A 25,130-nucleotide genomic window follows, 5' to 3' on the forward strand; every position below is an offset into this window, starting at 1 on the left:
TGTGTGTGTGTGTGTGTGTGTGTGTGTGTGTGTGTGTGTGTGTGTGTGTGTGTGTGTGCGTGCGCATGCTGTATGTCGTACCTTCCGCACATTGAGAGCGAGCCGGTCACAGCACACTGTTGATGAAAGGGCAACAGTGGTTCAGTGAGATGTCAGGGTTCGTCACGGACGCGTCTTATGTTTGACACACCGTCAAAAAGTTTGACATTGGTGTGATGTCAGGTGGTTTCTTTTCCCGGCTATGGTGACTTATCATTTGCAGTGGCAGCGCCCAGGAAGTGCTGAAGACAGCACATTTTTGGGCAATGTACTCTAAGATAAGTGCAGTCAGGCTGATCCCGAAGCGCGATGTAAAATCAAATGACCTCTGACCTCTGTGTGCCTTCTGCGCATGCGTGCATCGCACTGCCCCCATGAGACCGATGGACACATAAGAGAAACAGGACAATCAGTTTTTATGAGACCATTAGGGGGGCGTCTGGAAAATCTAGGGCCACAGGCTACTGTCTGTGTTAGCCTTATGCTAAGTCTGCCCCTGTCTACGATATGGACTGACGGTCAAGGTGACCTGAGTGATTGCGACCGAGCCTGAGGCTAAACGATTGCTATCCACCACAACTCTCAGGAAAACTTTGACTCCACATCCGCACTCCAACGAGGCTGCTAAAACACAGCATGGGACGGCATAAAAAATGAGCACACTTCCCCGGTGTTTTGCTGCAAATACCTGCAGCTCTACGTGCGGTTAATGAGAGCAATACAGTGAGAAATGGCGTTCCGTGAGCATTCGGATGTTTTTTTTCAGAGGTGCCAACTCTGAGAAATGAACAACCGAATCCATACTGATACGACAACATGGTGGCGGGTGCTTTTATGTCGATATATTTTTATATTTAATCAAAAATCGAGAACTAGCCTGCTGTTCTCACGCGGTTAGTAGAATGTGAGTGTACCTGAGAGACTGAAGCAAAGAAATAGGATCTCCATTCAATCAGTTTCTTACTTTTCACACACACCAAGCAAGCAACACAGCATGGCCCAAAGGCAAAGAATGATGGAAAAGGCTTTTTCTTATTATTCACAAGCTCATATGGTGACAGGCTGGACACGGCCGCCTTTTTGTGATTTATTCGCCAGAGAGAGAATTTCGATGGCCATACTATTATTCTCGGTGAGATGTGTATTAAGATGGAGTCTAATGCCTGCTTGTAAATTGAATGCCTATTCACTACTCAATATTCATTTAGTCTCAGATTCTCATTGAAAAGAGATTGTACCAATCGCTCAAGCAACATTGTTGTTTGTAGGCCACGAAGAATGTCACGTTTCATTTCATGAGACTCGCATGATGAAAAATGATAATCATAAAATAAAAAAGAAACCAACATATGAAAAAACAAATGTGTGCAACTATGAGCTTAGATCAATGGTGTGGCAACAGCAAGTCGGAAAGCTGAAGACTCAAAAGCTGGAGAACAGAGGCAAAGTGACTGCACCATCCCGAGGCACCACATGCCATAACACTTATAGGCCGATAGTTTTCAGGCTCATCAGGTCAAGCATTTTATCCGATCATAAAGCTCATCATCATGTTTCAACCAGTATTAAGCTGGCAACAGTATGTGTGATTTTTTTTGCGACAGTTATTTGGTCATTTTACTGGCTGTAAAAGCATTTACTCCAAAAACATGACACAGTGTACGTACGGGTGTGCACGGAATACCGAGTACACTTGAGTAAATATAGAGTCACATTTAATTAACGGAGGAATTACTCAGCCCCTGTTAATTTAAATACTCAAAGCACCTGTCACACACCTCATTTTTTGGTAGGCTGAGATATTCGGGTGTTCATCCAAAAATATCTTTCCTCACTCTGAAGCATCAAAACACAGCAACTCGGTTGTCATGAAAGTAAAACAGATGATTTTCGAACAGAAAATCTTTCGGCCATCTTACCCAATCGGAAGTGTGCAATTTTTGAAATAAGACAATTACTTTCTATTAACATACAGTGTGATGATGTGCGTATTCTAATGCAGTCACTGGATTGACAAAAAAACGTAGGTTGCATTTCACAGTCACTTCTTCATGATGTGGCTTTGGCGACGTACTTGCAAAGTTCAGTGACAGTGATGTTTCTCGTGTCTTCCATGAATCAGAAACAGAAATCAATGTAACACCATTTTTCAGCTGAGACAGCACATTAAGTCAAAAAATGCTGTCAGGGCGTCCGTGTATGTGAAACATATTGATGTCCTGTGGCGGCGTGCCGGGAAAAAAAAAAAACACCGGCTCTAAAACAGTAATACACATGTGGGCACCCATCAATATTTGCAATGACAGGCACTTTTTATATTGGATTGAATCTCGAGGAAAAATGGCTGTGTTTTCAATCCTTTCATTTGGCCTTGCTTGTATTCTGAGGAGATTGCAAATACTTCTGCGGGAGGACCTTAAAAATTAAGTGTATGATGAATCTTCTATTCATTTGAATGTTTTGTTCATCCCTACCCCTTCTGAGTCAACCGATGCACCTCCATTATGCCTTGTACTCGACCTCCCTGTGTCTCATCTTGGCAACCAGACAGCCTATTAAGTTCCTCCAGTTTGAATGCTATAAATTGTTTTTTTTTTCCCCAAATAAAACAACAATCTGGTATGCTGGACAGTGCCGCTTCTGCGTAAAATCTCAGCCAGCCCCACAATGTCTGATTGTCGTATCTTCAGCATTTCCTTTGATTTTTCGTAACAGTCTACCTGTTGAATCCTTGTTTGATATCGACGGGATGCAAGACAGAGACACCAGGCAATTACGACTTTGGTAACATTGGCGTTAGCCATCAAGGTAACATCAAATGTTAATGTTGTGTAATGACAGGCCAGCTAAGAATAGAGAAACTTGAACTTGAAACCCTCCTTTCACAATTCTATAACACGAAAAAGTTGAAGCCTTTGTTGTTCCTGGCCTCTGACATCGATGAATTTTATTTGAATGATACAATTATCGTTCTAATTAATTATATTTATGTATATAATTACATATTTCCATGAAATTTTCAGTACATCAGTGGTCTTGTAAAAGAGAAGTCATTTTGCTGAAGAGACGGGGCAGAAAATAATCGAGCTGTCTGAGTTCGTACACCGAAAGTGCTTATGAGGCAGGCAATTTAAACTTGCCTCAAGGTGAATAAGTACTCCACATTTTTTTTTCGTGCGGCCCCATGTTGTTCAACTGCTTGCGGTTGATCTAAATCTCCACTTCTGCACAACATAATAATCAGCTGTGTGGGTGTGAGCAGGCATGCATTCGATGGCTCCTGCAAAGGATACTTGCCACACCCTTGGCTTGATTGAAGTGCCACTTGAGCCAGCCCCATCTAAAAATCCACTTCTTCTCAGAAAAATGCTGTCTTTGCGACCATCATAATCAGTGGCTGTCATATTCTTCCTTGTTTTAAGAGTTGAGAATTTGCCAAAGTCTGTGGCTATGGTTGGCAAAATCTCCACATTTAATATTTCCTCCAATTTAAGCCAGGGGCCTTTCTTTACCACACTCAAGAATTACTGGACATTTATTACAGCCTAGTTACCATGAGTACATTTTGATAAAAGGGAATATTCTTAGACTTCTTTCCCTTTTTGCTTGATGCTGTTCTGGGGGCACCATCATGAATCATCCTGGATGTAGATAGTGCTCTTCCATCACAGCTCAACCACGATGCCTCCCTCCAGCTGCTCCATCCTTGCTGTGCTCTCTCTTTTCTTCACCTCTCTTCCGCGCTCTTTGTTGCTCTGAACAGCCGATCACGTTTACTTGAACTCCTGCGCCTTCTCCTCTTCTACTCCATGTCATCCTTTCGTTCCACTGGCCCAAATTGCATTCACACAAGTACTCTAACTTGCAGTGAGTGTCCTTCATTCCTTGTTTCTTGTGGCGTACCTCTGCGTAGTAGGTTGTCTCCCAGCTGCTCTCTACTCTCAGTGCGGATTTCAATGACAACTGCAATCATCACATTCTACAGAGACTGCTGTCCAACCTCATCGGTCAAGCACCATTTAGCAAGTGAGGAGGGGTTCAGAGTGGCATAAAAACGCTTGTGTAATTTTAGAAATACATTTATTATATACATCATATAATAAGACATGACAGAATTAAAACACCACCACTGTATTCATTTCGTGGTGGCATACCTGTATATAAATTCACCTTAGTTTACATCAGATGTCATACTTACCATTTTCATCCGGGGAGGACCTCTAGAGGCATTTTCATTCAAATAGGTGGAACGAACAGTTCTTTAATTAGGGGGAAATAAAAGGTTAGATTGATTTCAGCAACACGAGAAGCATTTCAGGGCAATACGTATACAATGCTCAGTCGACATGCATGCACAAAATAAGAGGCCAGGAGTTGGCTATACAATACAAAGCAACGCAATATACTCGCGTGTGATCATCGGTTGTGGAAAAAAAGTGTCAAAATGTTTTGCTCGAGTCACTGATGGTCCAGAGGTTCACTCGCCTGACTTCCGTGAAAGCAACACACCCATGTGTTCGGTTCCCACTTAGAAATGCTGTGAATGTTTGACTGTACTGAAAGCACCCTGTGATGTGACGGGCCACCAGTCCAAGATGACAATTGCCTAAAAGTCAGCTGGGAAAGACTGCAGCTCCTATTCGTGACCCTAAACAGCATGAGCAGTCTCGAAAATGGTTGGATGGACAGATGGATGTGTTCCCATTATGGTACATGGTTTTCCATGCTCCATTCCAGACTCTTGAAATGAAAATCAGAACAATCAGCACGCGCTTGCGTCACTGCTCACTTTTTAGAGCCATCGTCTGTTTCTATGACATGGAACAGGGTGATGTTGAATATGACCTGGTGTCCATTATTCCAGGCAAACAGCACTCTCTCTCTGGCATTGTAGTCAAGCATGGAGATATGGAAGTACTGGTTGAGAAATGGAATGTCGATGTACTCATATGTTGAAGTCTTTGTGGAGTATGCGTAGTAAACCTTTGCTCCCGATAGGTGAGAGTTGGTGATGTAGAGCGTCCCGCAGATCATGAATGACTCCCCGGCATTCCTTTTGGAGTATTCGGTGTTCCAAGTGTTCAGGACCTGCAAGGTGTCCGGATCGATCTGAGCAATGACAACATTCCCGGCATTTTGGTTGGTGGCATATGCGACCCACATGCCGAGTTCATCCGCCATGACGTCGATGTCCGAGTACCCTCCCCACGTGTACGGGTACATGTTATGGAACCCGGCAAACTCCAATTCTCGCTGGGCCAGCACGGTGCCTGTCTCAAAGCTGTACTTGACAATAATGTTGCTCTGGTACTTGTTGTAATAAAGTGAGCCGTTGTAGACCACGTGATTGGTTCCCTCCCATTTGAAAGGAAGGCTGTAAGTGCGAGCGACCACTCCTGCCGTGAAGTCCTCCATTGTCTTGAACTCTCGGACGATCTTACTGTTGGTATAACCGTCCATGTACCAAACCTACACGTCAAATAAATTGAAGAGGTGGATGTAGAGATAGGAGGGTTGGATCGATTGATAGCGAGGTTGGGCAGACGGAAGGTTGATTGATTGATTGATAGATGATTTGGTGTTGGTTGGGTTGGTTGAGGGGTTGGTGATTGAGGTTGGACAGATGAGTGGATAGGTTTGATGGATGGGTGGAGAGTAATTTGCATAAATAGGTTAGATAGGTGGACATTGTTGAACTTTTTAGTGAAATGACTGTACAGAAGTAATATTCAACACGATATGTATCACAATAAATATGCAGAAATAATATTATTTAATGTATTGTATGTGATGCCTACCTATCATGTACGTTACGCAGTCAACCAATTATGACAAAATAAAGCAAATAAATCCAAGGGAAATGGCGTCCATTGTGGAACTGAAATAAAGAGACGCTTTAACTCACCCTGTTGTGTCTTGTAGATACAAGTGAATCAGTCATCCATGCCCCAAAGCGGGTTCCAGAGGTCTTTATCGTAACAGGCCCATTGATTTTCATCAACTTTCCGCAGGCTGTTAATAAAAAAAAATACAGCAATCAAATGATCGTGCCGGATGGGGTGAGGTCAGATTTTTTAAGTCCGTGTCTCAGAAGGCTTCCGCTGCAGGAGAGTGTGTGTTCTCGCGGCATATCAAGTTTGCGCCATCGCGCAGATGCAATTACATTTCCCAAGAATATAAATTTGATATATAGGGTTAGCAGCATGATATTTGCAGACCGTTTTGAACACTCGACATGTCTTATGTACAGTATAATTGTAATTGTGTGTCACTCACTTAATTTGCCCATACAGCTGCGGAGCCTGTTGTCCAGTCGCAGGAGCCGCCGATAGAGCTCATCATAGTCATAGACTCCGATTTCCTCCTGAATACTTGTTAACACTGCTGACAGGTTCCTGATCTCCTCTTTGAATTGGGAGATGAGTGTAGCGTCCATCTTGTACTGCTCCAACACTGGGATCAATGGCTTCAGCTGGTCCATCTTGTCTTGAAGCTCCTAAACGGGAGACGGTAACGGGGAGGTGGCAGCAAGACAAATGAAGTACAGTTTTCGATCGAGTTATTGAAAATGATTCGCCACAAATTAATGAATTAGTTGGACCTGAAAGTTTCTGGCCATGACAGATTTCCTGTTGTCCTCAAACTGTCTGAATTTGGTCCTCAGGCCCTTCATTTGGTTCTCCATCTTCATCACATACTGAAAATCCCTCTGGGTTCGCAGGTTCAGCACCTCGATGGACTGAGACATGTTCTGCACCTACAAGCCATCAAGTTGCAACAAAACTGCGATGGCAAAATGGGCTGATGAAAACAGGCGCCAAGAAGAGTTTTAAAGCGTTGGCCCTACCTTCTCCAGGAGATGGCGGAGCTGCTTGCTCTTGGCATCTCTGGAGCACAAATTTTGTTCTGGGGCCACGACCGTGCAGATACAGCGCCCATCAGCATCCTGGGCCGAGCTGTATACCTGCCAGCCCTCTTTTGGCCCAATGGTCTACAACCACAAAACCAACACTGACATTTAGACTGGACTGGTACCTGAAGAGTCAAATGTTCGGAATATTCTTTCCATTTAATGCATATGAAAATGAAGTACAACCTACAGATGATTGTGAACGTGTTTTGTGTCTTCAAAGAAATCTACGACACCATTATTGCTCCAGTGCAGGCTGTTGATTGCGGAAACTGCAACTGGTCCTGAGGTTGTCGGGCAAAGATATTCAAATATGCCCCACCAAACTGTTTCTTCTTCTTTTGTTAACGGTTTAACCTTGGTAGAGGTCTGTGCTCTACTGAGTGCTATTCTAGTTTCTTTATAATCAGTCCGTGTACAGCCAAGGTCAGAGTTTCTTTTACTCCCTATTATTGCTTTTTTTTCACGAGGTGACTTCAACAAACAGAACGTTTCACTCACGTATTTAAAAAAATAATAAAAATAAAAAAAATCAATCTCCTTGACTCAACAAACAAGCCATTTCACTCACGTATTAAAAACATAATAAAAAAAAATCAATCTCCTTGACTCAACAAACAAGCCACGTTACAGAAGATAACCGCATGTGCCTATGCAACCTGGAAACTGATTTTTCTACGAATCCCACTTGTTCATTCAGTTGAGGTTCAATAGTGATGAGAGACAAAACCCACTGTCCACAAAAATATACTCCAGGGCTCAGCCGGGACTAATATTTTGTTTCGGCAATCTAGTGTGTCTCTTGACATCTTTTTGTACACGACTTAACCTTCAGACACATCCCAAGAACTCTCACTTCATATCGATTCAGCTGAATTTTGGAATTAGATTTCAAGGAATGATGACTGTAGAGATGATATCTGCATCGGCGTTGATTGGAAGAAAAGCGAATTAACGGGTGAATGTGAATACAGCCCGTTTTGGAAGACTTCCGCGGTGTTCTCATTAGTGCTTACATGAGCCGCTGTACAATTTATGCTGCAGGCGAACTTTCCTTTCTGCCAGTTTTGCATGCTGTTTACGTCCTGCACAGTAATTCCGCCTTTGTGCCCAAACTTGAATTATAAAACAAGAGAAGAGCTTCCACTTTTAGCCGGTCTCCAAGGTGGTCTGTCTTTGTTTGCTCACAGTCAACACGCTGCACAAAGGAAGGCGGTCCGATGTGCTGACGGTATGCAAAACGCCTTGCGCTATCTTGCAGCCAAATACCGATGAGCTCGGTGTAACCTTTCGAGGACAACGCGTGGAGAATGCTGCAATCCACTTGTAATTTACCACACTTTTTGTTTGCGCCGACGCTTTGGCGTAACTCCTCATTGTCTCTCCAACTCTCTGTTGTCAGACATCTGCAACAAGTCTCCAAAGGCTCTTCTGCTGGCCAAAAATGCTGCTGCGCGAGGACTGAAAGAAAAGACATTCACTACGAGCTTTGTGAGCAAGGTAGGATTTAACATGACTTTGCTCTTCTCCAAAGCTCCATGATTCAGCGTCAAGAATACACTCCATAAATTTAGACAAACACCATACAATGCAGGACGAACAGAACCCTACACAGAGAAAGGAGCCTTTCCAACCTTCAAGCTGTCAGGCAAACGTGCTCACAGATCAAAAGACAGAGCACAAACCTGCAAACTGAAAGACAGAGACTGAAGCGGATGCTATTTATCTCCTTGCCCATGAGCCCATCCAAACAAGCCACGACGGTGTAATGTGCCCCGACTCTTATGGATTATCACACAGCCCAAACGAGTGAACACTCCGGCTGTGATGGCAGAGGAAGATGAACTCGAATACGCAGCCAGTTCTGTAATCAGACTGAGGCGGACATTGGAGGCGGCAGAGACGAATGGCAACACCCGAAAGACAGCGGCCGCAGCAACACTCGCGACCATCCAACAGGTTGCAGGAAGACGCCGACAAAGGTATGGAGAACAAAAGACAAGATGCTTCTTCTCACGCAGACCCCAATGAAACGAGTGCGGTGAGATTAGTTTCCTCGAGGTGTGCCGCACACTTTGACCCCGGTCAAGATGAAAATGTGTCAGTCTGAAGGAAATCGGTCCATTCGGAGAAGCTCTGAATGAGCTCCGGCAAACAAATTGCATTTGGACTTAAACATCGGTAACCGTATGAACATGATGATTGGAGCTCTTGCGTTGAAATCAGTATTCATGTGTGCGACCGACATGATGGACCCGTGGAAGGCTGAAGTAGGTTGAGCAAATGGCTCCCGAAGTTTTGGATGTGACGACGAGGGGTACATTTTCAGCTTGCAGATCAGATTGGAACCTGAAGTGGTTTCACTACTTGATGTGGGTGCCTGCACCGTCATTATCCTCCCTCACAGTGTTTATGAGTGCATAACAGATACATTCACTGAGAGTGCGCTCCGAAATGACCCCTTTGAGGATAGGAGAGCATGGGTGAAAAGACGTATTTCCTTAAAAGTTCATTTCAGTACCCGCTATCCAAAGTGCATCAAGTTTAAGAGCCACGAAACAATCCGCCCGACAACAATCATCCGTCTTGCAATAACAGACATCAGAAACACGGCAAACATGCCACTTTGGAAACACATCCCCCCCGCCCCCCACCCCAAGTTTAAATTCATTTGCGCATGTCATCTCTCATGGCAATTGTTGCTGTCGCTGTTTGTGTGCTAATTTGCAGGATGCTTTCTCGTTTGTGCAGAATGACAATGCACAAGTTAGAACAGTATTGTAAAGAGCGGTGCAGGGAGAGCATCTCCTTTATAATTCCTTTATCCGCTTTTTTAATGCCGATTCTTATCAACGCAGTATAATACGTTCTTGCTCGGCACATCTGCCATCCCATCACCACGTTGAATTCAAAAAATTGATGATGTAGTCACAGTGTAGTCATTCAAAATAAGTAGCACAACACCTCTCACCTGTGTGCTGTGTTTGCTGCTAAAATACGGAAAACTGAGGACAGCCTCACACTGTCCAAAAATAGTTCAACATTATCAGTCCATTACTGCATTTGCTTCCATTTATCTGTGGGCAGAAGTCTAAACACAGACGCCCAGGCTCCCACCCTCTTGGTTCCCGCTGGGTCACACCAAGCCGGAAAAGTTTCCCAACCATCTAAGTTGAAAAAAAGACACTTCACACAAGGCGAAATTTACTGCATGTTCACACCGTGCAATGGTGCTTGCATAAAATCTGGGCTCCGATGGCGTGGATATCAAGCTTCCACATTCATGCTCGTCCCTTGACTAAATGTGAAATAAACAAGGCCTCTGTTGCCATAACTAAACCTTCGTCTTCTCACAAATTCAGTCCGAGGCTGAAATGTTATGCCTGCATTTTCTCTCTCTCTCCTTGTCAGGGAGGCACGCTTTGAGATGATTTCTTTCAATTTGGGAAACGACTTGACATCGATCACAGCACGTCTTTTGTCTCATAACGGTGATTTTTCATTTTTCACCCTGCCTCACCGTGACATGGACAGCCATTATTATTTTTCAGCCACAATGGCTGATTTTCCTACGATTGTGAATGTTTCATCTGAGAAAGCCAAAATTGTACAGAATAGCTTGGTTCTAGTGTTGACCATCAGTGTACACCTACACGTTGCTAAGGTCGGTCGTCTGTGACTCACGTTCATAACAGCATCAGCTGGTCAACAAAAACAAAACTTTCTCTCCAACCCCCCCCCCCCTCCCCCTTAGTATTATTTACTCAATATCTGTTAGGAAACTCAGTTGAGTATTTTGGATTTTTCTGGTAAATTGAACTCGACGCAGCGGTTTCCTCATCTTTTCATCAACATGTCCTTCAGATATATTTTCTAATTATCTCATAATACGCAACAAGAACTCAATTTTTCTTTCCGATCAGGATGCCCTATTAGCAGCCACGGTATAATTACCTGGCTGGCTTGGAGTAGATTGAACATTGTGCAATGCAAATATTTTGATTAGCTCATAAAGTCTACACAGGTGCCCTGTCTCTTATTAAACTGAGCATGTGGTTAAGCACAATTCTGACACGTACATTTATATGCCAAAGGTGGAGGCAAGCAAATTGCTCCATTCAATACGCCGAGGAACAAAGCTATGTGCGCAAATAGTCTGGCGGCCTGTGAGTGACAGCTTAATACTTTGCGGCTTAGAGTAATTCCATAAAAGGTTTGCATTTTCAAGTCATCTTCTAGCACTGAAGCACTGACTGTAAGGCACCCCAGTAATTAGCATGCCTTTTGTGTGCCAGTAATGTGACAACTTCCCCAAATGGCAGTGGGATATTGATTTGATTGAAAGCCAAATCATGGATGATTATTTTTATGCTTCAAACTTCTGTTTTATGGTCAACCTATTCAAACAGGATCAATTCTCTTCAATGGAGCTCTAAAGTCTTTGAACAGGGGCACGCACGATTGCTGCTCAGATGTTTTTAGCCTTTTCAGCACCATGGACAGGGACAGCTCCTCATTTGCCACGGGGGGCAACGTGTTTGTCGGTCTTCATCGAAGCACACCTTTGGAGGCTGGCGTGCATATGGCCACAGTCGTTCACGTTTTATTGGGTAACTAGAACAGATTTTAGATCAATAGTAGCAAAAGTGCAGTGTTAAAGTCAGTCACTATTGTCAGAAGTGGCAAGTAAGTTGTGTTGCAATGATGATTTAGCACACAATCCTCATAGTGGATCTAAAACAGCAACAGGTGGCTATTTTAACTTGACCACAGACAGGGCTGCCTCAAATTTAACCTGCAATTATTACAATTTGAATCGAATTATTACAGCCACAACACCATCGGCATCACAACTGGATGTATCCTCCTAACGCTTAGTTTCATTTGTCACGTGTGATTTTAATGCCATGTAAGTCTATACTATTTGGGTGATGCTCAAAAATGATATCCTAGTTGGGCGAAGGAGCAATCATGAACAAGAAACATGCGGCAAGAGTAAGGAAGCGATCAAGTGAAAATTGTGTCATAAAACTCACCATGGATGGGTACAATCCAAAGATGGTCAGGGACAGGTAGGAGTACAATATACTCAACAGGAGCCGCATGCTGACTGCCGTGTGCTGCGGCTTTGCTCCCAGCTGTATTTCCTACTTCACTATGAGCAGCCCCACAGTGGCTGGTGGGGGTTTTAAGGCTCTTGGAGTGCACGGAGAGCTGGGAGAGAGCTCTGCTCTCAAATAAACGGCTGTTCGCTCACTAGCATCACACCCACCTCTCCTTGGTCGTCAGTGAGAGCCAAGTAAAGGACGATGGGGGTGAGGGCGAGAGAGAGAGAGAGAGAGAGAGAGAGAGAGAGAGAGAGAGAGAGAGAGAATTGTCGCGTCCATTTGATTGATCGATAGATAATATTTATCATTCAATCAGTCAATAGAATAATGTATTGTATCCTGGCAGTGAGCAAATCTGCATCAGTCACAATTCTCATATAAGTGTTCCAAAATGTCTGCAGGTATGGACGCGAAGGATGAAAGTGCCGCATGCAGCTCTGGAGCCACAGGTTGCAGACCCTCGATTTCAACAGTTAACAGATTGCTGTTATCATTTAATCAGTCTGCTGGCGTTCTCATCAATTTAATCAGTCATAAATCAAAACCAGACTAATCGAGTTTGCATTATTCATGATGTCATGCATTATTATTGATGAATCTGGTTGTACTTTTCAATAGGACAACGAGTGGTGTGTGTTTTGCATCAAAAATGGTGACTTTGATATAACAGTAGGAAGGAAGAAGGCGTGCTGGTATTTTCACATACCTGTGCAAGTCAGCACAGTGTGACCCATTTAAAAAAAAAAAAAAGGGGCGGGGCTGGGCGTTTGTCATGTTCTGTCTTGATTGTGTTTGAGCACCAGTTGGAGTGAAGGGCGTTGCCCTCCAGCAGGCGCACCTGTGCCGTGTTTTCCAATCAAGCCTTGCCATGTATTTAAGGACGGCCAAGCGTCCTGCCTGGTCATTGTTAGACTTTGCTCACTGTTGTGCTTCAAGTGTTGTGTTCCAGACCTCTCATAGTCGCTCTCATTTTGTCATTGATCTTTGTATTTTCATTATTCTTTGGTTTGGTGTTATTGGACTTGATATTTCATTTGTCTATTCTCACTTTCTCAGTGTTCTATTGTGTTTATTATTGCATTGTTTTTCCTGGCTCTTTGTGACTAGCCATTTCAGTTTGTACTTTGTCGGTGCGATGCATTTATTTTTGTAATAAATATTTTTGTTCTTGCACTTGTTGTAAGCCTGCATTGTTGGAATAGCTTCAATGCTGCACTGTTAACCCTCCACGGGCAGACGATATAAAGTTGGCTGGGGAGATCTGTCAAGTGGCCAATTGGAGACCACGTTCCATCACGGTCGTTCGTGTCTGTATGTGAAAACCAAGATACAGCAATATTTACGCTTGTGCTGTCTATGAATATATAACGATTACATATTTGCGCCAACCTTCTCCTGTCTGCCGTTGCATTCAAAATCTCCCGAGGCATAAGTTTACCACCACCGGAATTTTATTTTTTTTTCCTTTCCATCACTATTCATAGATTCATTCATAGGTTTTTGTCCGGATCGTGTTTCTACATCATGAGTCGATTGTCTCATCAACACAGCAGACTATTCTATTTCTTATCAATAGTATTCAGACCCGTTTTTATCTCTCTGCCGTGTAGATTGTGTGCAGGATTTATAGATTTATAGTTGGTTTTTGCTTAAGTGGCTGATAAGAGAATAAATAACCCAATACAATATCTGTGAAATATAGAAGGCGATCAACAGGAGTGGGCATCACTTTTCCCCAGACAGCGCATATTGAAGAACATTCATAAACAGCTCATCTGTGAACATCTAATATCATGCCTTTTGTCGTAATCGTCTTACACTGTTTGGGGAAATCATAGCTGCCATATCTGCCAACAACAACATTAACAGATAGTCAAAAGTCGTAGGAAGAAGTCCTATACCACCCCTCAAGCTAAAAGGTATATGTAGTTTTTGGAACCTGGTTCTACTAACCACGAGAACATCTTTAGGCCGACCATGTATAAAATTCAAGGCAGTTTATTTTTATTTATTTATTTTTTTAACAGGATTACCCAATAACACGTTTGACCCAATTTATGGGGGAAGCAGCAGCATAACTGTTAATGGCTTTGTCACACATTGGTTAGGGTTGCTAATCTTCAGTAGCAGATGTTAATTTGTAAAAGGACGTGAATTTGACGTGAAGCTTTGCGATAAGTACCATTCAATGTTTTGCTTGTCCAACAACCTGGGCTTCCACTTGAGTATTCTCTTCCGTTGCGCCCCACGAGGACGCCCGCACCCAAAGCAGGAGACAAGATAAAACGAAAATGACAAGTCAAGTTCATTTGCTGCTCAGAGCAGACCTGTCACTTGGCATTAGCTGCATGGACATTTGCTTACAATGGACAAGAACAAAGTACAAGCCGAAGCCGTAGAAAAATGATTTGTCCTTCCGTAAGACATTTACTTTCAATTGAAAATACATTGAATTCAATTAGACTTGGAAAAATACATTGCTTAAAATGCATTTGGGCTACTGGTGTCTCGTGGCATATATTCACTGTCATTTGAAACAGGCGTTTTGAAAATGATGCGAATGTAACAAAATGAGCATCGGGAAGCTGGTCTGCCAAGACCGTCATGCTCATAATTTCACCTTTTTTGCACCAATGGCTGTTCTATACCGGCAATCGTCTTTGACCAATACGAGGTGACATTTATTTTTCCCCATGTGTCAAGAATGAAAGGAAAATATGGTAAGATGGAACTTTATTGGTTTGAAGAGAGATGGGATTGCACCAGCCCAAAATCTTGAGTTGACGTAACATATCCTCGATAAAAAGCGTTTGACATGTACAGTAGGTGGACTACGATTGCAGTCATTTTACACAAACCACTGAGACATGCAGTTCACTGTTGTTTCCAATCCAGTTTTAATATTTAATTGAACTATAAAAAGCAACATTAAAACATTTTCTCTTGAAGGGCTTCTCATTGCATTCACAGAAGGGTTTGAACAGTGGATGTCTAGCAGTTGTGGAATTCTCTCTTTCAAAAAAATAATCCCCATCCAAAATATATAAACTTAATTGTTTAACCAAGGTATATACAGGGTATAACATCCTTGCATCCTAAAAGGTTATCAAGAAAGTCTGAGGTATACAACCAAAATTAAAAGCCTGTCAGAAAACAAAACAGAAAAGAAAAAAAAAAACAACAAATAGAATTAAATTAATTAAATGAATGCCATGATTGCTACTAGCACAGGATCACAACATTAGTGGGAGATGTCGCCGTGTTGTTGTTTCACCAACGGTCACCAGGGCATAGAACCTCAAGCTATGGAGGGTCAGTATATACAAAGGGCAGAGTCTAAATTTAGTACTGAACAATTGTTTGGATGCTCACTTTATTTGCCTCGTGAAAGGTACACAGTATTTGGTCATCGGAACAATCGCAGAATTCAAACATATGATGAGTCCTTTGCTGAAATAAAGGAGCCGGAAGCAGAATGGAACACATGCAAGTTTTGAAGGTGGATTCAGAAATAACAGTAATGTACACAATACTTTTTAAAAATTATTATTATTATTATTATCAAAATAGACCTTCTTTCTTTTCTTAGCACCTCTTTATTCATTTGGAGTGTGTTCTTGAACTAGCACCATTGATTTACGTACAGCACCTGGAGGATCCAGAGAGGAGGTCCGTGTCCACCCATGTCGCCTGACCGCGGCCTCTCTTGGCTCACTTGGATTTGCCTTCCTCTGCCGCGCTCTCAAATGTCCTTCACCTTTTGCTCCGTGTTGGGGTTAAGCGATGTGGTTCGAGCCCTACAAGGGCAACAAGTACTCTCCTGGTTTATGCATACATACACGGAAAGGACATGTTTGCAACACCATCTCTTATTCAGAACTTGCATGTGGCAAAGAAAAAGCCTGGGGGTGGTGAGGGGAGTAGTTGGGGAGGGGCGGGGCTAGGGAGGCTTCAGCTTGACTTTTTCTGCTGACCCCATCAAGTCCTTTTTTATTTTTTTATTTTTTCTTGTCTTTTTTTTTTTTTTTTATTTAGCCAAGAAAGCAGACCGGCCCAACTTCAAACCCGAACTTCTGATTTGGGTCCCCAAAGTCAGTCAACATGACATCGATGATTGGAACCTGATCGATTTTGGGAGTATTAATCTCCATCACAGTCTTTCCATAGCCCTTCCTCGTCTGCAACAGAGAAACAGAAGAACTGCTTTGAGACAAAAAAAAAATAAACATTCCAAAAGAGAAACATTTTGTCAAGTGATCTAAAACTATCCTGACGTCAATGAAATGCCTTTGCCAGCAACCCAAAGTTCTCCATATATTCATTAGCAGTTGACTTGCAAAACGTTGAAACGGTGGGGGCCGTACCGCACATCCGTCTGAGAGGGCCGTAATGTAAGGGTTGTTGTCGTAGGACATCTCCTCGTCATTGGCACCCAGGAAGCGCAGCGACTTGTCATAGCTGTCACTGGTGGCGTCATGCCATGCCACCGACTGGTGGCAGCTGTAGGTGAAGTTTTGCCTTGCCGAGGCCGTCAGTAGTCTGAGGAAGGTCATCTGCACCATGTTAATCGAGTTGCCATCCGAGTCGACGTAGGAAAGCTGCGGAGGGGAGCAAAGTCCACGTGTAAGCGCTTGAGCTCCCTCTGCCTAATTTCAACCTTGCAAAGCCTTTCTGAAAGCCGAACGCTGTAAATTTGATTCTCCAAGCTTACATATGCTTACTGTCACTTGACATTTCGCTGCATAAAAAGAGCTTTGAGCGAGATGGAGCCGATAGGAGATTTGGAATGTCACCCGAGAAGGCCATCGAGAAAAATACAAAGTACGTAACAAACGGCACCGTTTTAGTCGCACAAACGCTTCATGAGTAAGTCGGCATCTAAGCATTATTTATGGTGTAAAATGGTATCAATGCATCTTACCTCCCTGAATTGAATTTTCGGAATAATGATAATAAACAAGACAAAAACAACAACAGCTGAACAAATGAGCTACTTTTCAAAGACAAAGCGGCGTGCTGTGTGTGGAACAATCTTACAAAGTTTGTCCTCTACCCACCCATAGGACAGCGGTTTGATTGAGCAGGACATGCGCTGTTTACAACAGGGAATTTTTACGTGTTCAAGGGCAAAGAAAGGCCGATGGTCGCGTTATATCGTTTTCATTGGAGCTCTAGTTCAGTAAAACATGAGTGTTTTTATTTCCAAAAGTTAGTTTTATTTGTTCATTAGTAGCAGCTTCAGCCTCCATAGTGCATGTAGTTGGATGTATCTTGAAATGGTCTCTTTTTAATAGTCTGCAGCCTTTTTTGTTGCGTGCACAGCATGAGGATATTGATGAATCACGAGAGAGAGAGAGAGAGAGAGAGAGAGAGAGAGAGAGAGAGAGAGAGACAACACTTACTATTTTACCACGCTTAAATTCACTGAACCATGACCCAGGAACTTCTTTAGGCCATGAGGATATTCTGACCTGTGACAAAAGAAAGACACGGTATTTTTATGTCACTACTATCCCCCTTTTTCATGTTACTTCCAAGAAACAATTCTCATTTGCACGTGAGTCTTGCTTGTTATGGAGTTCCGCAAGAAGATGTGTTAAGATTTTGGGTATCAAAGCAAAGGCCACTTACCCCATTGGACTTCTTATCTGGGTAGATGCATGTTTCTCCCCCAGCAGTAAAGTTACAGTAGACTTTGAAAGAATCCCCTGAGCAACCTTGGTTTGGATCAATCCAGTATTCACCTAAGAAGAATAATCCAAAAAATATCAAATGACATCCATGTGAAAACGTAATCGTGGACCTCTGATGAAAAGTCTTAAGACATGACAGGTGGCCAAATCTGCTTGAATCCTCCCCAGCATTGAAAACTCTCAGATGCCATTAGGTATGATGTCATGTGACACCTTATAAAGATGATCAACATGAGTATGGTTTCATTTTCTTTTGGGCTTTGGTGTGTATGTTTCAGTTGTTTGCACATTTGTCTATTTTTCGGGGAAACCTCACCACCATTATTTGCTCATCATAAGAAAGTAAATTGTGAAATATGGCTTGGTCAAAAATCTTTTGAATAAATGTACCCTGCTAAGTGGGCTGTGTAACTTCCAATAAGCCGCCACTTCTTTTGTGTAACTTCTTTTTACACTTCCATGAGAGAAGCGATTATGTGAGCAGTTATCTTCATTCTTCACTTCTGTCACTGTTATTGTTGTTGGTATTTTAATGGTGGTTGACTTCTTTTTACACTTGTATGTTAAAAGCTGACATAGTGCAGTCGATTTAATTGTAGTTGATGCAATCATTTGAATCATGAATTTCTATTGAAAACTGACTTTCTCACTGACCACAAAACAATTAATCGTATTCATCCTGGTCGGGTAGCGCTTTTGTTTTTGGACCTACCATCAGGGAACTCTGGGTGGCAGAGTTGCAGATCTTTGCATGTTCTGGCTGGGTTGTTCTGTGTCCCCATGGGGTATTTCATGCGCTCAATATCTTGTTTAAGGTTGTTGAGTGAGCTAAAGATGCCCTCCATGCCCTCGCCGTAATCCATGAAGGTACCGGCCGCGTCGGACTGCATATCGCTGGAACGTTTGGTCTTCTTGGGGGAACGGACGGGCAGTGGCTGGATGACCTCACCCGGTGGGCCCTGCGGGGTGTGTCATATATGTCTACAATGGGAATTCTGACTCGAAACACTGCGCAACCGTACAATGCTTATTGACTCACGGGAGGACCTGGAGGTCCAATGGCACCATTATCTCCTTTAGTACCGGCTGGACCCTGAGAGACAGATGTTAACCATGCTCAAAATTTGCTGCATAACCACAGTGAATGCTGGTTCGTTCTTGTCAACCATATTTAAAAGTATTTTACTCACAGTTGAACCTTTAGCTCCCTTTGGACCTTGAGGACCCTGAATGAGATGGCACATGAGTTTGGCATTCCCTCCACAGAAATCGAAAAGATCCAATCAGTGAATAGACTTACAGGTAGACCAGGGGGGCCGGGGGGACCGAGGGGACCTGCTGATCCACTGATACCCTAATAAAAAGATGAGATAGAGGCGGCCATGCATCAAAGAAACAGTGAAGAGGAATAGTATTACTGTGAGACTTGAGTCATGGATCAAAAGTTCGATTAGCGCATGGCATGAATAGAAAACAGACACAGAAATGTTATCTGAAGAGAATTATGTTGATGGATTATCAATTGTCATCATAACATTTACGTTTTTTTTTTTCACTTCTCCATCCATCCACCCATCCATCCATCCATTTTCTAATCCGCTTCTCCTCATGAGGGTCGCGGGCATGCTGGAGCCTTTCCCAGCCATTTGCAGGTGGACACCCTGAACTGGTAGCCAGCCAATCGCAGAGCACACAAGACCAACAATCATCCGCGCTCACACTCGCATCTGGGGACAATTTTGAGCGTTCCATTGATCTGCCACTTTTGTCTTTTGTCCTATCGGTCAGTTAACAAGTTGATGAAAAGTGATGCCTTGTGACTCTGGTCAAAAACTACTTACACCGTCTCCTTTGCTACCAGATGACCCTTGCGGTCCAGGCAAACCTCGGTCTCCCTTTTCTCCTTGTTCACCAGGAGGCCCGATCAAACCGATTAAACCTGGATGTCCCTGAAAAAGGAAAATGCACATTTTAAAGCGCAATGGCAAAAATGTGCAATACACGCCAGCCAATTCCGTGATTGCTTCCCGTCCACAAAAATATATGAAAAGTAGGCATAGGCGAATGGAGGCTGACATTTCATTCGAAGTCAAAATCCCCGTACATTGTTGTATAGACACACAGACCAGTTTGAAGCACAACCGTAATGGTTTTGAAAAAGCGATGTGCTCTAACCAGACACTATGCATTTAAAGCATTGCAAAACACAACCTTCTGCCTTACACGGTACTTTTAAATTGCTCTTTCTCGGGCCATCGTGTCAGTGTGTGGGAGGCCATTTTGATGCAGTCATGTGGGCTGGCACAATCTCCTCCGTACTTGTATTTTACCAGCAAATTCAACAGAGGCATCAAGGATACGATTCGAGTGATGCATCACACTGCTGAATCCCATCGAGAGTTTTCCCTGGATTGCCACGGTGGCCCCAAAATACTTGGTGCAGCATTTCTTATTTTTAAATATGTCATTTTGGACCGCCTCAAAGACATAATAACGTTGTCCAAATTGTTTCTGACCGCAGCCACAGTGGGACCCTGAAGTCTTCGTTTCCAAATGTTCTCATGAGGATCATCCAATCAAGGGGAACAATCACCTTTTCACCCTTGGAGCCTGGGTCACCTTTCAGACCAGGAAGTCCAGGAGGACCCTGAGCAAAAGTAGAAATGAAAATGAAAAACCTCTTGGTCCTGAATAAATCATAACAGTGGAAAAAATGAAGGGAAGTGAGTCGAAAAACAGAAATGATGAAGACTGCAGCCAAAAAACAAACTGAAGGACGTCCTGTTTCCGAGGTGAGATGTACTCACCATTGGTCCAGGTGGGCCGTCTTGTCCCGAAGCACCGGGAAGTCCTTGTTCACCCTGTGAAAAACATGACAACAGTCCAGCTTTTGTATTTCCTCATTTTCTGTGTTCGTAAGCGAAATGGATATTTCACTGACATCTAGTTAATGTCTTATCGTATTTTTAATTGGAAGGGAAGTCACTGAATGAACTCCTGTTTTCGAGCCAGTATTGCATTAATCCGCCTTAATTCTGCGTGAAGGGAGTTGTCTCTGTTAAAATTCTTACTGAATGGCGGAACTTTATTATCGTGATGCGCTGGTGGGGGCAAAGTATGAAGGCACTTTGGGTATACTTGTTGGTATTTAGACTTACAACAGGGCCAGGTATTCCACGGAGACCTTCTGGACCAGGCTTTCCGGCAGGTCCCTGAGGCCCAACAGGTCCAGTTTTACCCGCTGGACCTTCGGAGCCAGCCTCACCCTGTGAAGAGAGACACAGGAAGTTGCTGCAAATGTGGGAAAGTTGTACAAGTTGGTAAAAGTCACGATGTAACAATATCACTTGAAGCCAAGAAATCTAATTAAGTTTTTGTTACCTTGGCGCCCTTCTCTCCTTGTCTGCCTTCAGCACCAGCCGCTCCCGGAGGCCCCTGGGAAGGAGGACAGCATTGTTAGCATGTCAACATATAATTGACGTTATTATGCAGCCATTGTTTGCAGACAAGTGACCGATCGTCTGTGACACATTTCAGAGCCTGCCCATAACAAAAGATAGGTATTTCTTTTATTCAATTTAATAAGTAAAATTGGCAATATATGGCATTGGCATTTTTGGTTTTCCTTTTATACAGGGCGTTTTCTTTCTTGGCGACAGTTCCCTGTATTTTACGTATTTTCAAGAGCAATGATTTTATTGCATAAACTGTAATAATTGAAGTCATGTAAAGTAATCCATGTTGTTCTGTTATGGCGTTGTCTTATTGGGCAAAAATCCCGCCTAGCAACCAGCGGCCATGAAAAAACATCTCTAAAGCCATTGCAGAAAACTGATCATCGCCTATTTTTGTTCAAAGAGTTCAGAAATTAACCAGGGCAAGCATGAGTACACAACTTCAAATGTCTTGAACACTGCTTCAGTTGTGTCAAGATCAATTGGAGTGACTTCGTTTTGTCTGCTTGAAGTTTCATCAAAAGACAGCGGTGTACCCATGTCCACATTTGCAGGCTCGTCCTTCTTTCTCTCCTCATTCCACCACCAACTTGCTCGACTCATGTGGCCAGCCAAAGGCGGGGTGCTTATTGATCGAAAGCCCAAATTGAACACTCTAACACCCCATCCAGCTTCTCCTGCTTTGAAGCTTTCATTAGCTTGTCATTTTCACATTAACTGGTGCTCGAGTGTCTCTTCATCAGCGCAAAACATTTCACTTCAAGCAAAATACACCAGGTTCACAGAGTAGGCGTGTTTTCCGAACAAACTTGCTGTAATAAGGAATTCAAAACGAACTAAAATGAAAAATCCAAAACCATCATAACCATGGTACAGTTCAGTTGTATTTAACTTTAGTACAATAGTTATTTCAACAAGGGAGTGACTGGACTACCTCTTCCAACTAAAGTCCACCATAATCCATTTTGTGACTTTTCAAATCGAGAAAATACTGCCTCATTTTCCGTCAGCATGAAGGCTCACATCTGAAAAAGCAGCTTAGTTTCACACACATATCTAATTCGTAATATATAGAGCTTTTAGTCCAGCTGAATGTCTTAATTTGACAAGGATTCCCAAAAGACTGCTTTTAATAATCCAATAAGCGGAATCAAAAAATGACCTAATCGTATTCTGTTTAACATTCCTTGATGCAACTCAAACATCCCACTAGCAATGGTTCCACATCCATGTTATGAATCCGCTTTGCAGCAGCTGTCAGATGGCAGCATGGAATCAATAATGTGTCACACTTGCAGTGGCTCTCATTTTGAAGAAGATTTAAAGGAATCAAGGATCAATTACTCGATAAGCCTTTTTTTTTCCATTTCTTGTGCGTAGAGGGAGGGGAAAAAAAAAGGATTCCCGATTTTGAAATCTCACTGTTCGTTTCCCATCAGACTGCAGAGCGTCTTTCGCTCACAGCATGTTCGCCTGAAATCTCCACCTCTTGTTATCCCTGCTTTATTTTTTAATGAAAAAGAATCACTCGGGCTGGAGTGCGGGCGACGTGACAAGACCGAGCTGTTTAGGAGGACAGGCACTGTCTCATTTATTTCAAGACAACACGTGACACTCGCATTGGCTCATAGACGACAACTCTCAGACATTGACAGCATTGATATGAGGTCACTCCAGAACTATACATTTTAATATGCGACTTGTAGCGTTGCCTGGATCATACGGAAAAGTCAATCGCAATCACCATAATAGCAATGGACTTACTCTTTTGCCAGGAGGTCCAGGTGGGCCAGCTTCCCCTGATGGACCTGGGGGTCCCTTGAGATCAGCAAAGAAACACAATGTTATGTTATCTCTTACGGTGAATTAAAACGTTTGCTTGAAATCTGCGATATAGCGGTGACAAGAACGCTGAGAACATTGCCTACATGCAGATTCAAACCCCCCAATATAGATGTGAACAACTTACTGCCTGGCCAGTTTCACCATCGTCTCCCTTCTCTCCTGGTTCTCCATCTGTGCCCTAATGAATACAAATACGGATGTTGCCCAAAATATAATAATAATTTAAATAATCGGCCCTACTAAATGCAAATCAACCAACATTTTAATCAGAATTCAAAAGAATTGTTGAAAGCCAAGTAAATGTTGCCGGAGGATTTCAATACTCACAGCAACACCTGGCTCTCCGGGAGGACCAGTGTCTCCAGGGAATCCGACGGGCCCCTTTTCAAAGCAAACAAATTGTCATTGAAGAAAAAGAGATGAGATGAGTTGGCGATGCTGCTTTTAATGACAATGTAGCCGATACTCTCACAGCAATACATTCCATGAGCAAGCAATCATAAATTAAAAATAAAAAAAAATCAGAAAGACTTTGAGATCGATGTAGTAGGTCTCATGTCAAGCAGCAGATTTGACAATACTTACGGGGTTACCCTTTGGGCCATCATCTCCGGGGGGACCTTTGGCACCAGCGGGTCCAGCAGCGCCAGGAGGTCCTGCTTCTCCCTTCTCTCCTCTCTCGCCTTTGGGTCCCTGTCATAATTGGGTCAATAAAGGGTAAATGACGTTAAAATTGACTTGCAAAGTCAGCATCATTCACAAAACTGGAATACCATCTCATGTTTTCCAAAAATGTGAATTATTGCAAAATACAAATTAATCACGACTGAAAGAGCTGTTTGTGGTTGTCTGAATGGACGCAAAAACCAAAGCTTCACCGTCACGCCTGAATTTCTAAAATATCATTCACGTAACAATTATTTGCAAATGTGAAAAACTTGACAACTGGTTGGGCCGCGGTTATGATGGGGGTCTAAAAAGCCAGATGACTTCACTATGAAAATGCCACTGTGCTGTCAACAAAATACAGATAACGTACCCCAGTGCCGGGCTCTCCAGGTGGTCCGGGGTTCCCGGCCTCACCTTGTTCACCCTTGCAGAAAGACAAATCTCAGTGACTGAAATGATTGTTGAGGACAGCACACCATGTTTTGACTCGTACCTTTTCTCCCACTGAGCCAACGGGACCCACGCCGCCTGGAGGACCTTGTGAGCCCTGCAATTCAGACAAATGACTTGCAGTACAACTGTTGATGACTGGAAAGCTCGTAAATCCACAGGCAATCCATTTACTGTCGCAGCTGTCGAGCGCAGCCACTAGTCAGTCTAAGTGCATCAAATTTAATCATACGTACATCAGCTCCACTAGGACCCTGAGGACCTCGAGGACCAGGGGGGCCAGGAGGACCCTAGAGACAGAAAACAATACAGTTGGGTATCAACTGTGCACATCTTAACTGTGTCAAAGTAGAGGTTGCGTTTCTTACCATGGGGCCAACATCACCGTTTTCTCCCTTCTCACCAGGAGGTCCTGGAAGCCCCTGAGAATATAAAAAAACAGGCCCATGAATAAAAAATCGGAAAGGGCTAGGCAATTTGAAGTGACTTTCCAGGAATATTTGATGGGAATTTGTAAAATATATTGCATTTGTCTCGCTGCAAAATTGTGCAGAGTTTTGTACTTTTTCTGTTCCAAGCTTTTCTCTTGCATTGTCCTTCCCACAAACACTGCTCACAAACACTATTGATTGTATCTATCCACCAACAACTAAACCCCACCCAGCTACTTCAACTACCTGCTCGACCTAAGCCATAAGTGTGTGTCGCCCTAAAATGGAGTGCGCGCTGCTCGAAAGTCAATTCGGTATGACAAAACCTCTGTGCGATGCATGATAATTCCTCATCTCATCTGTGTCAAGTTGTCCGCTGAGATTAAATCGTTAGTGGCCTAATTATGCAGAATGCTAAATGTGCTAAAGAGAAGCAGACGAGTGGAGAAGGTTGGTCTCTGCAATTAATGGAAAGTCGGTGGCAAGTGATTGAATTCTATTTAAAAGTCAATTACATGCAACCCGGTGCA

General features: G+C 43.1%; 2 protein-coding genes across 6 annotated transcripts in view; both read right to left on the reverse strand.

The window, feature by feature from the left end:
• Positions 1–4,678: 4,678 nt before the first annotated feature.
• On the reverse strand, positions 4,679–12,261 carry olfm3a (olfactomedin 3a). The gene is made up of 6 exons (XM_019866898.1): positions 11,986–12,261; positions 6,887–7,030; positions 6,641–6,796; positions 6,316–6,535; positions 5,945–6,051; positions 4,679–5,508 (listed from the first exon to the last, which is right to left on the reverse strand). Exons 1-6 carry the CDS (start codon positions 12,052–12,054, stop codon positions 4,825–4,827), a joined length of 1,380 nt encoding a protein of 459 aa, XP_019722457.1. The 5' UTR covers positions 12,055–12,261; the 3' UTR covers positions 4,679–4,824.
• A 2,512-nt stretch (positions 12,262–14,773) lies between these two features.
• The window catches only part of col11a1a (collagen, type XI, alpha 1a), a 43,902-nt gene continuing 33,545 nt past the window's right edge, over positions 14,774–25,130 (reverse strand). For 4 of the 5 annotated variants that reach the window (XM_019867143.1, XM_019867142.1, XM_019867141.1 and 1 more), the window contains 21 exons: positions 24,538–24,591; positions 24,406–24,459; positions 24,213–24,266; positions 24,090–24,143; positions 23,636–23,743; positions 23,378–23,431; positions 23,175–23,228; positions 22,970–23,023; positions 21,132–21,185; positions 20,909–21,016; positions 20,558–20,611; positions 20,344–20,397; positions 19,592–19,699; positions 19,051–19,104; positions 18,941–18,976; positions 18,790–18,843; positions 18,463–18,709; positions 17,689–17,801; positions 17,460–17,528; positions 16,422–16,655; positions 16,089–16,235 (listed from right to left, as the gene is read on the reverse strand). In XM_019867143.1, coding sequence (XP_019722702.1) covers positions 16,089–16,235; positions 16,422–16,655; positions 17,460–17,528; positions 17,689–17,801; positions 18,463–18,709; positions 18,790–18,843; positions 18,941–18,976; positions 19,051–19,104; positions 19,592–19,699; positions 20,344–20,397; positions 20,558–20,611; positions 20,909–21,016; positions 21,132–21,185; positions 22,970–23,023; positions 23,175–23,228; positions 23,378–23,431; positions 23,636–23,743; positions 24,090–24,143; positions 24,213–24,266; positions 24,406–24,459; positions 24,538–24,591 — 1,818 coding nt within the window. Of the gene's footprint in view, positions 16,236–16,421; positions 16,656–17,459; positions 17,529–17,688; positions 17,802–18,462; positions 18,710–18,789; positions 18,844–18,940; positions 18,977–19,050; positions 19,105–19,591; positions 19,700–20,343; positions 20,398–20,557; positions 20,612–20,908; positions 21,017–21,131; positions 21,186–22,969; positions 23,024–23,174; positions 23,229–23,377; positions 23,432–23,635; positions 23,744–24,089; positions 24,144–24,212; positions 24,267–24,405; positions 24,460–24,537; positions 24,592–25,130 lie in introns of all 5 variants that reach the window. The other variant, XM_019867138.1, reaches the window with a different exon arrangement.

This window comes from Hippocampus comes, unplaced genomic scaffold (assembly GCF_001891065.2).
Source record: "Hippocampus comes isolate QL1 unplaced genomic scaffold, H_comes_QL1_v1.1 scaffold322, whole genome shotgun sequence".
Classification (NCBI taxonomy): Eukaryota; Metazoa; Chordata; class Actinopteri; order Syngnathiformes; family Syngnathidae; genus Hippocampus; species Hippocampus comes.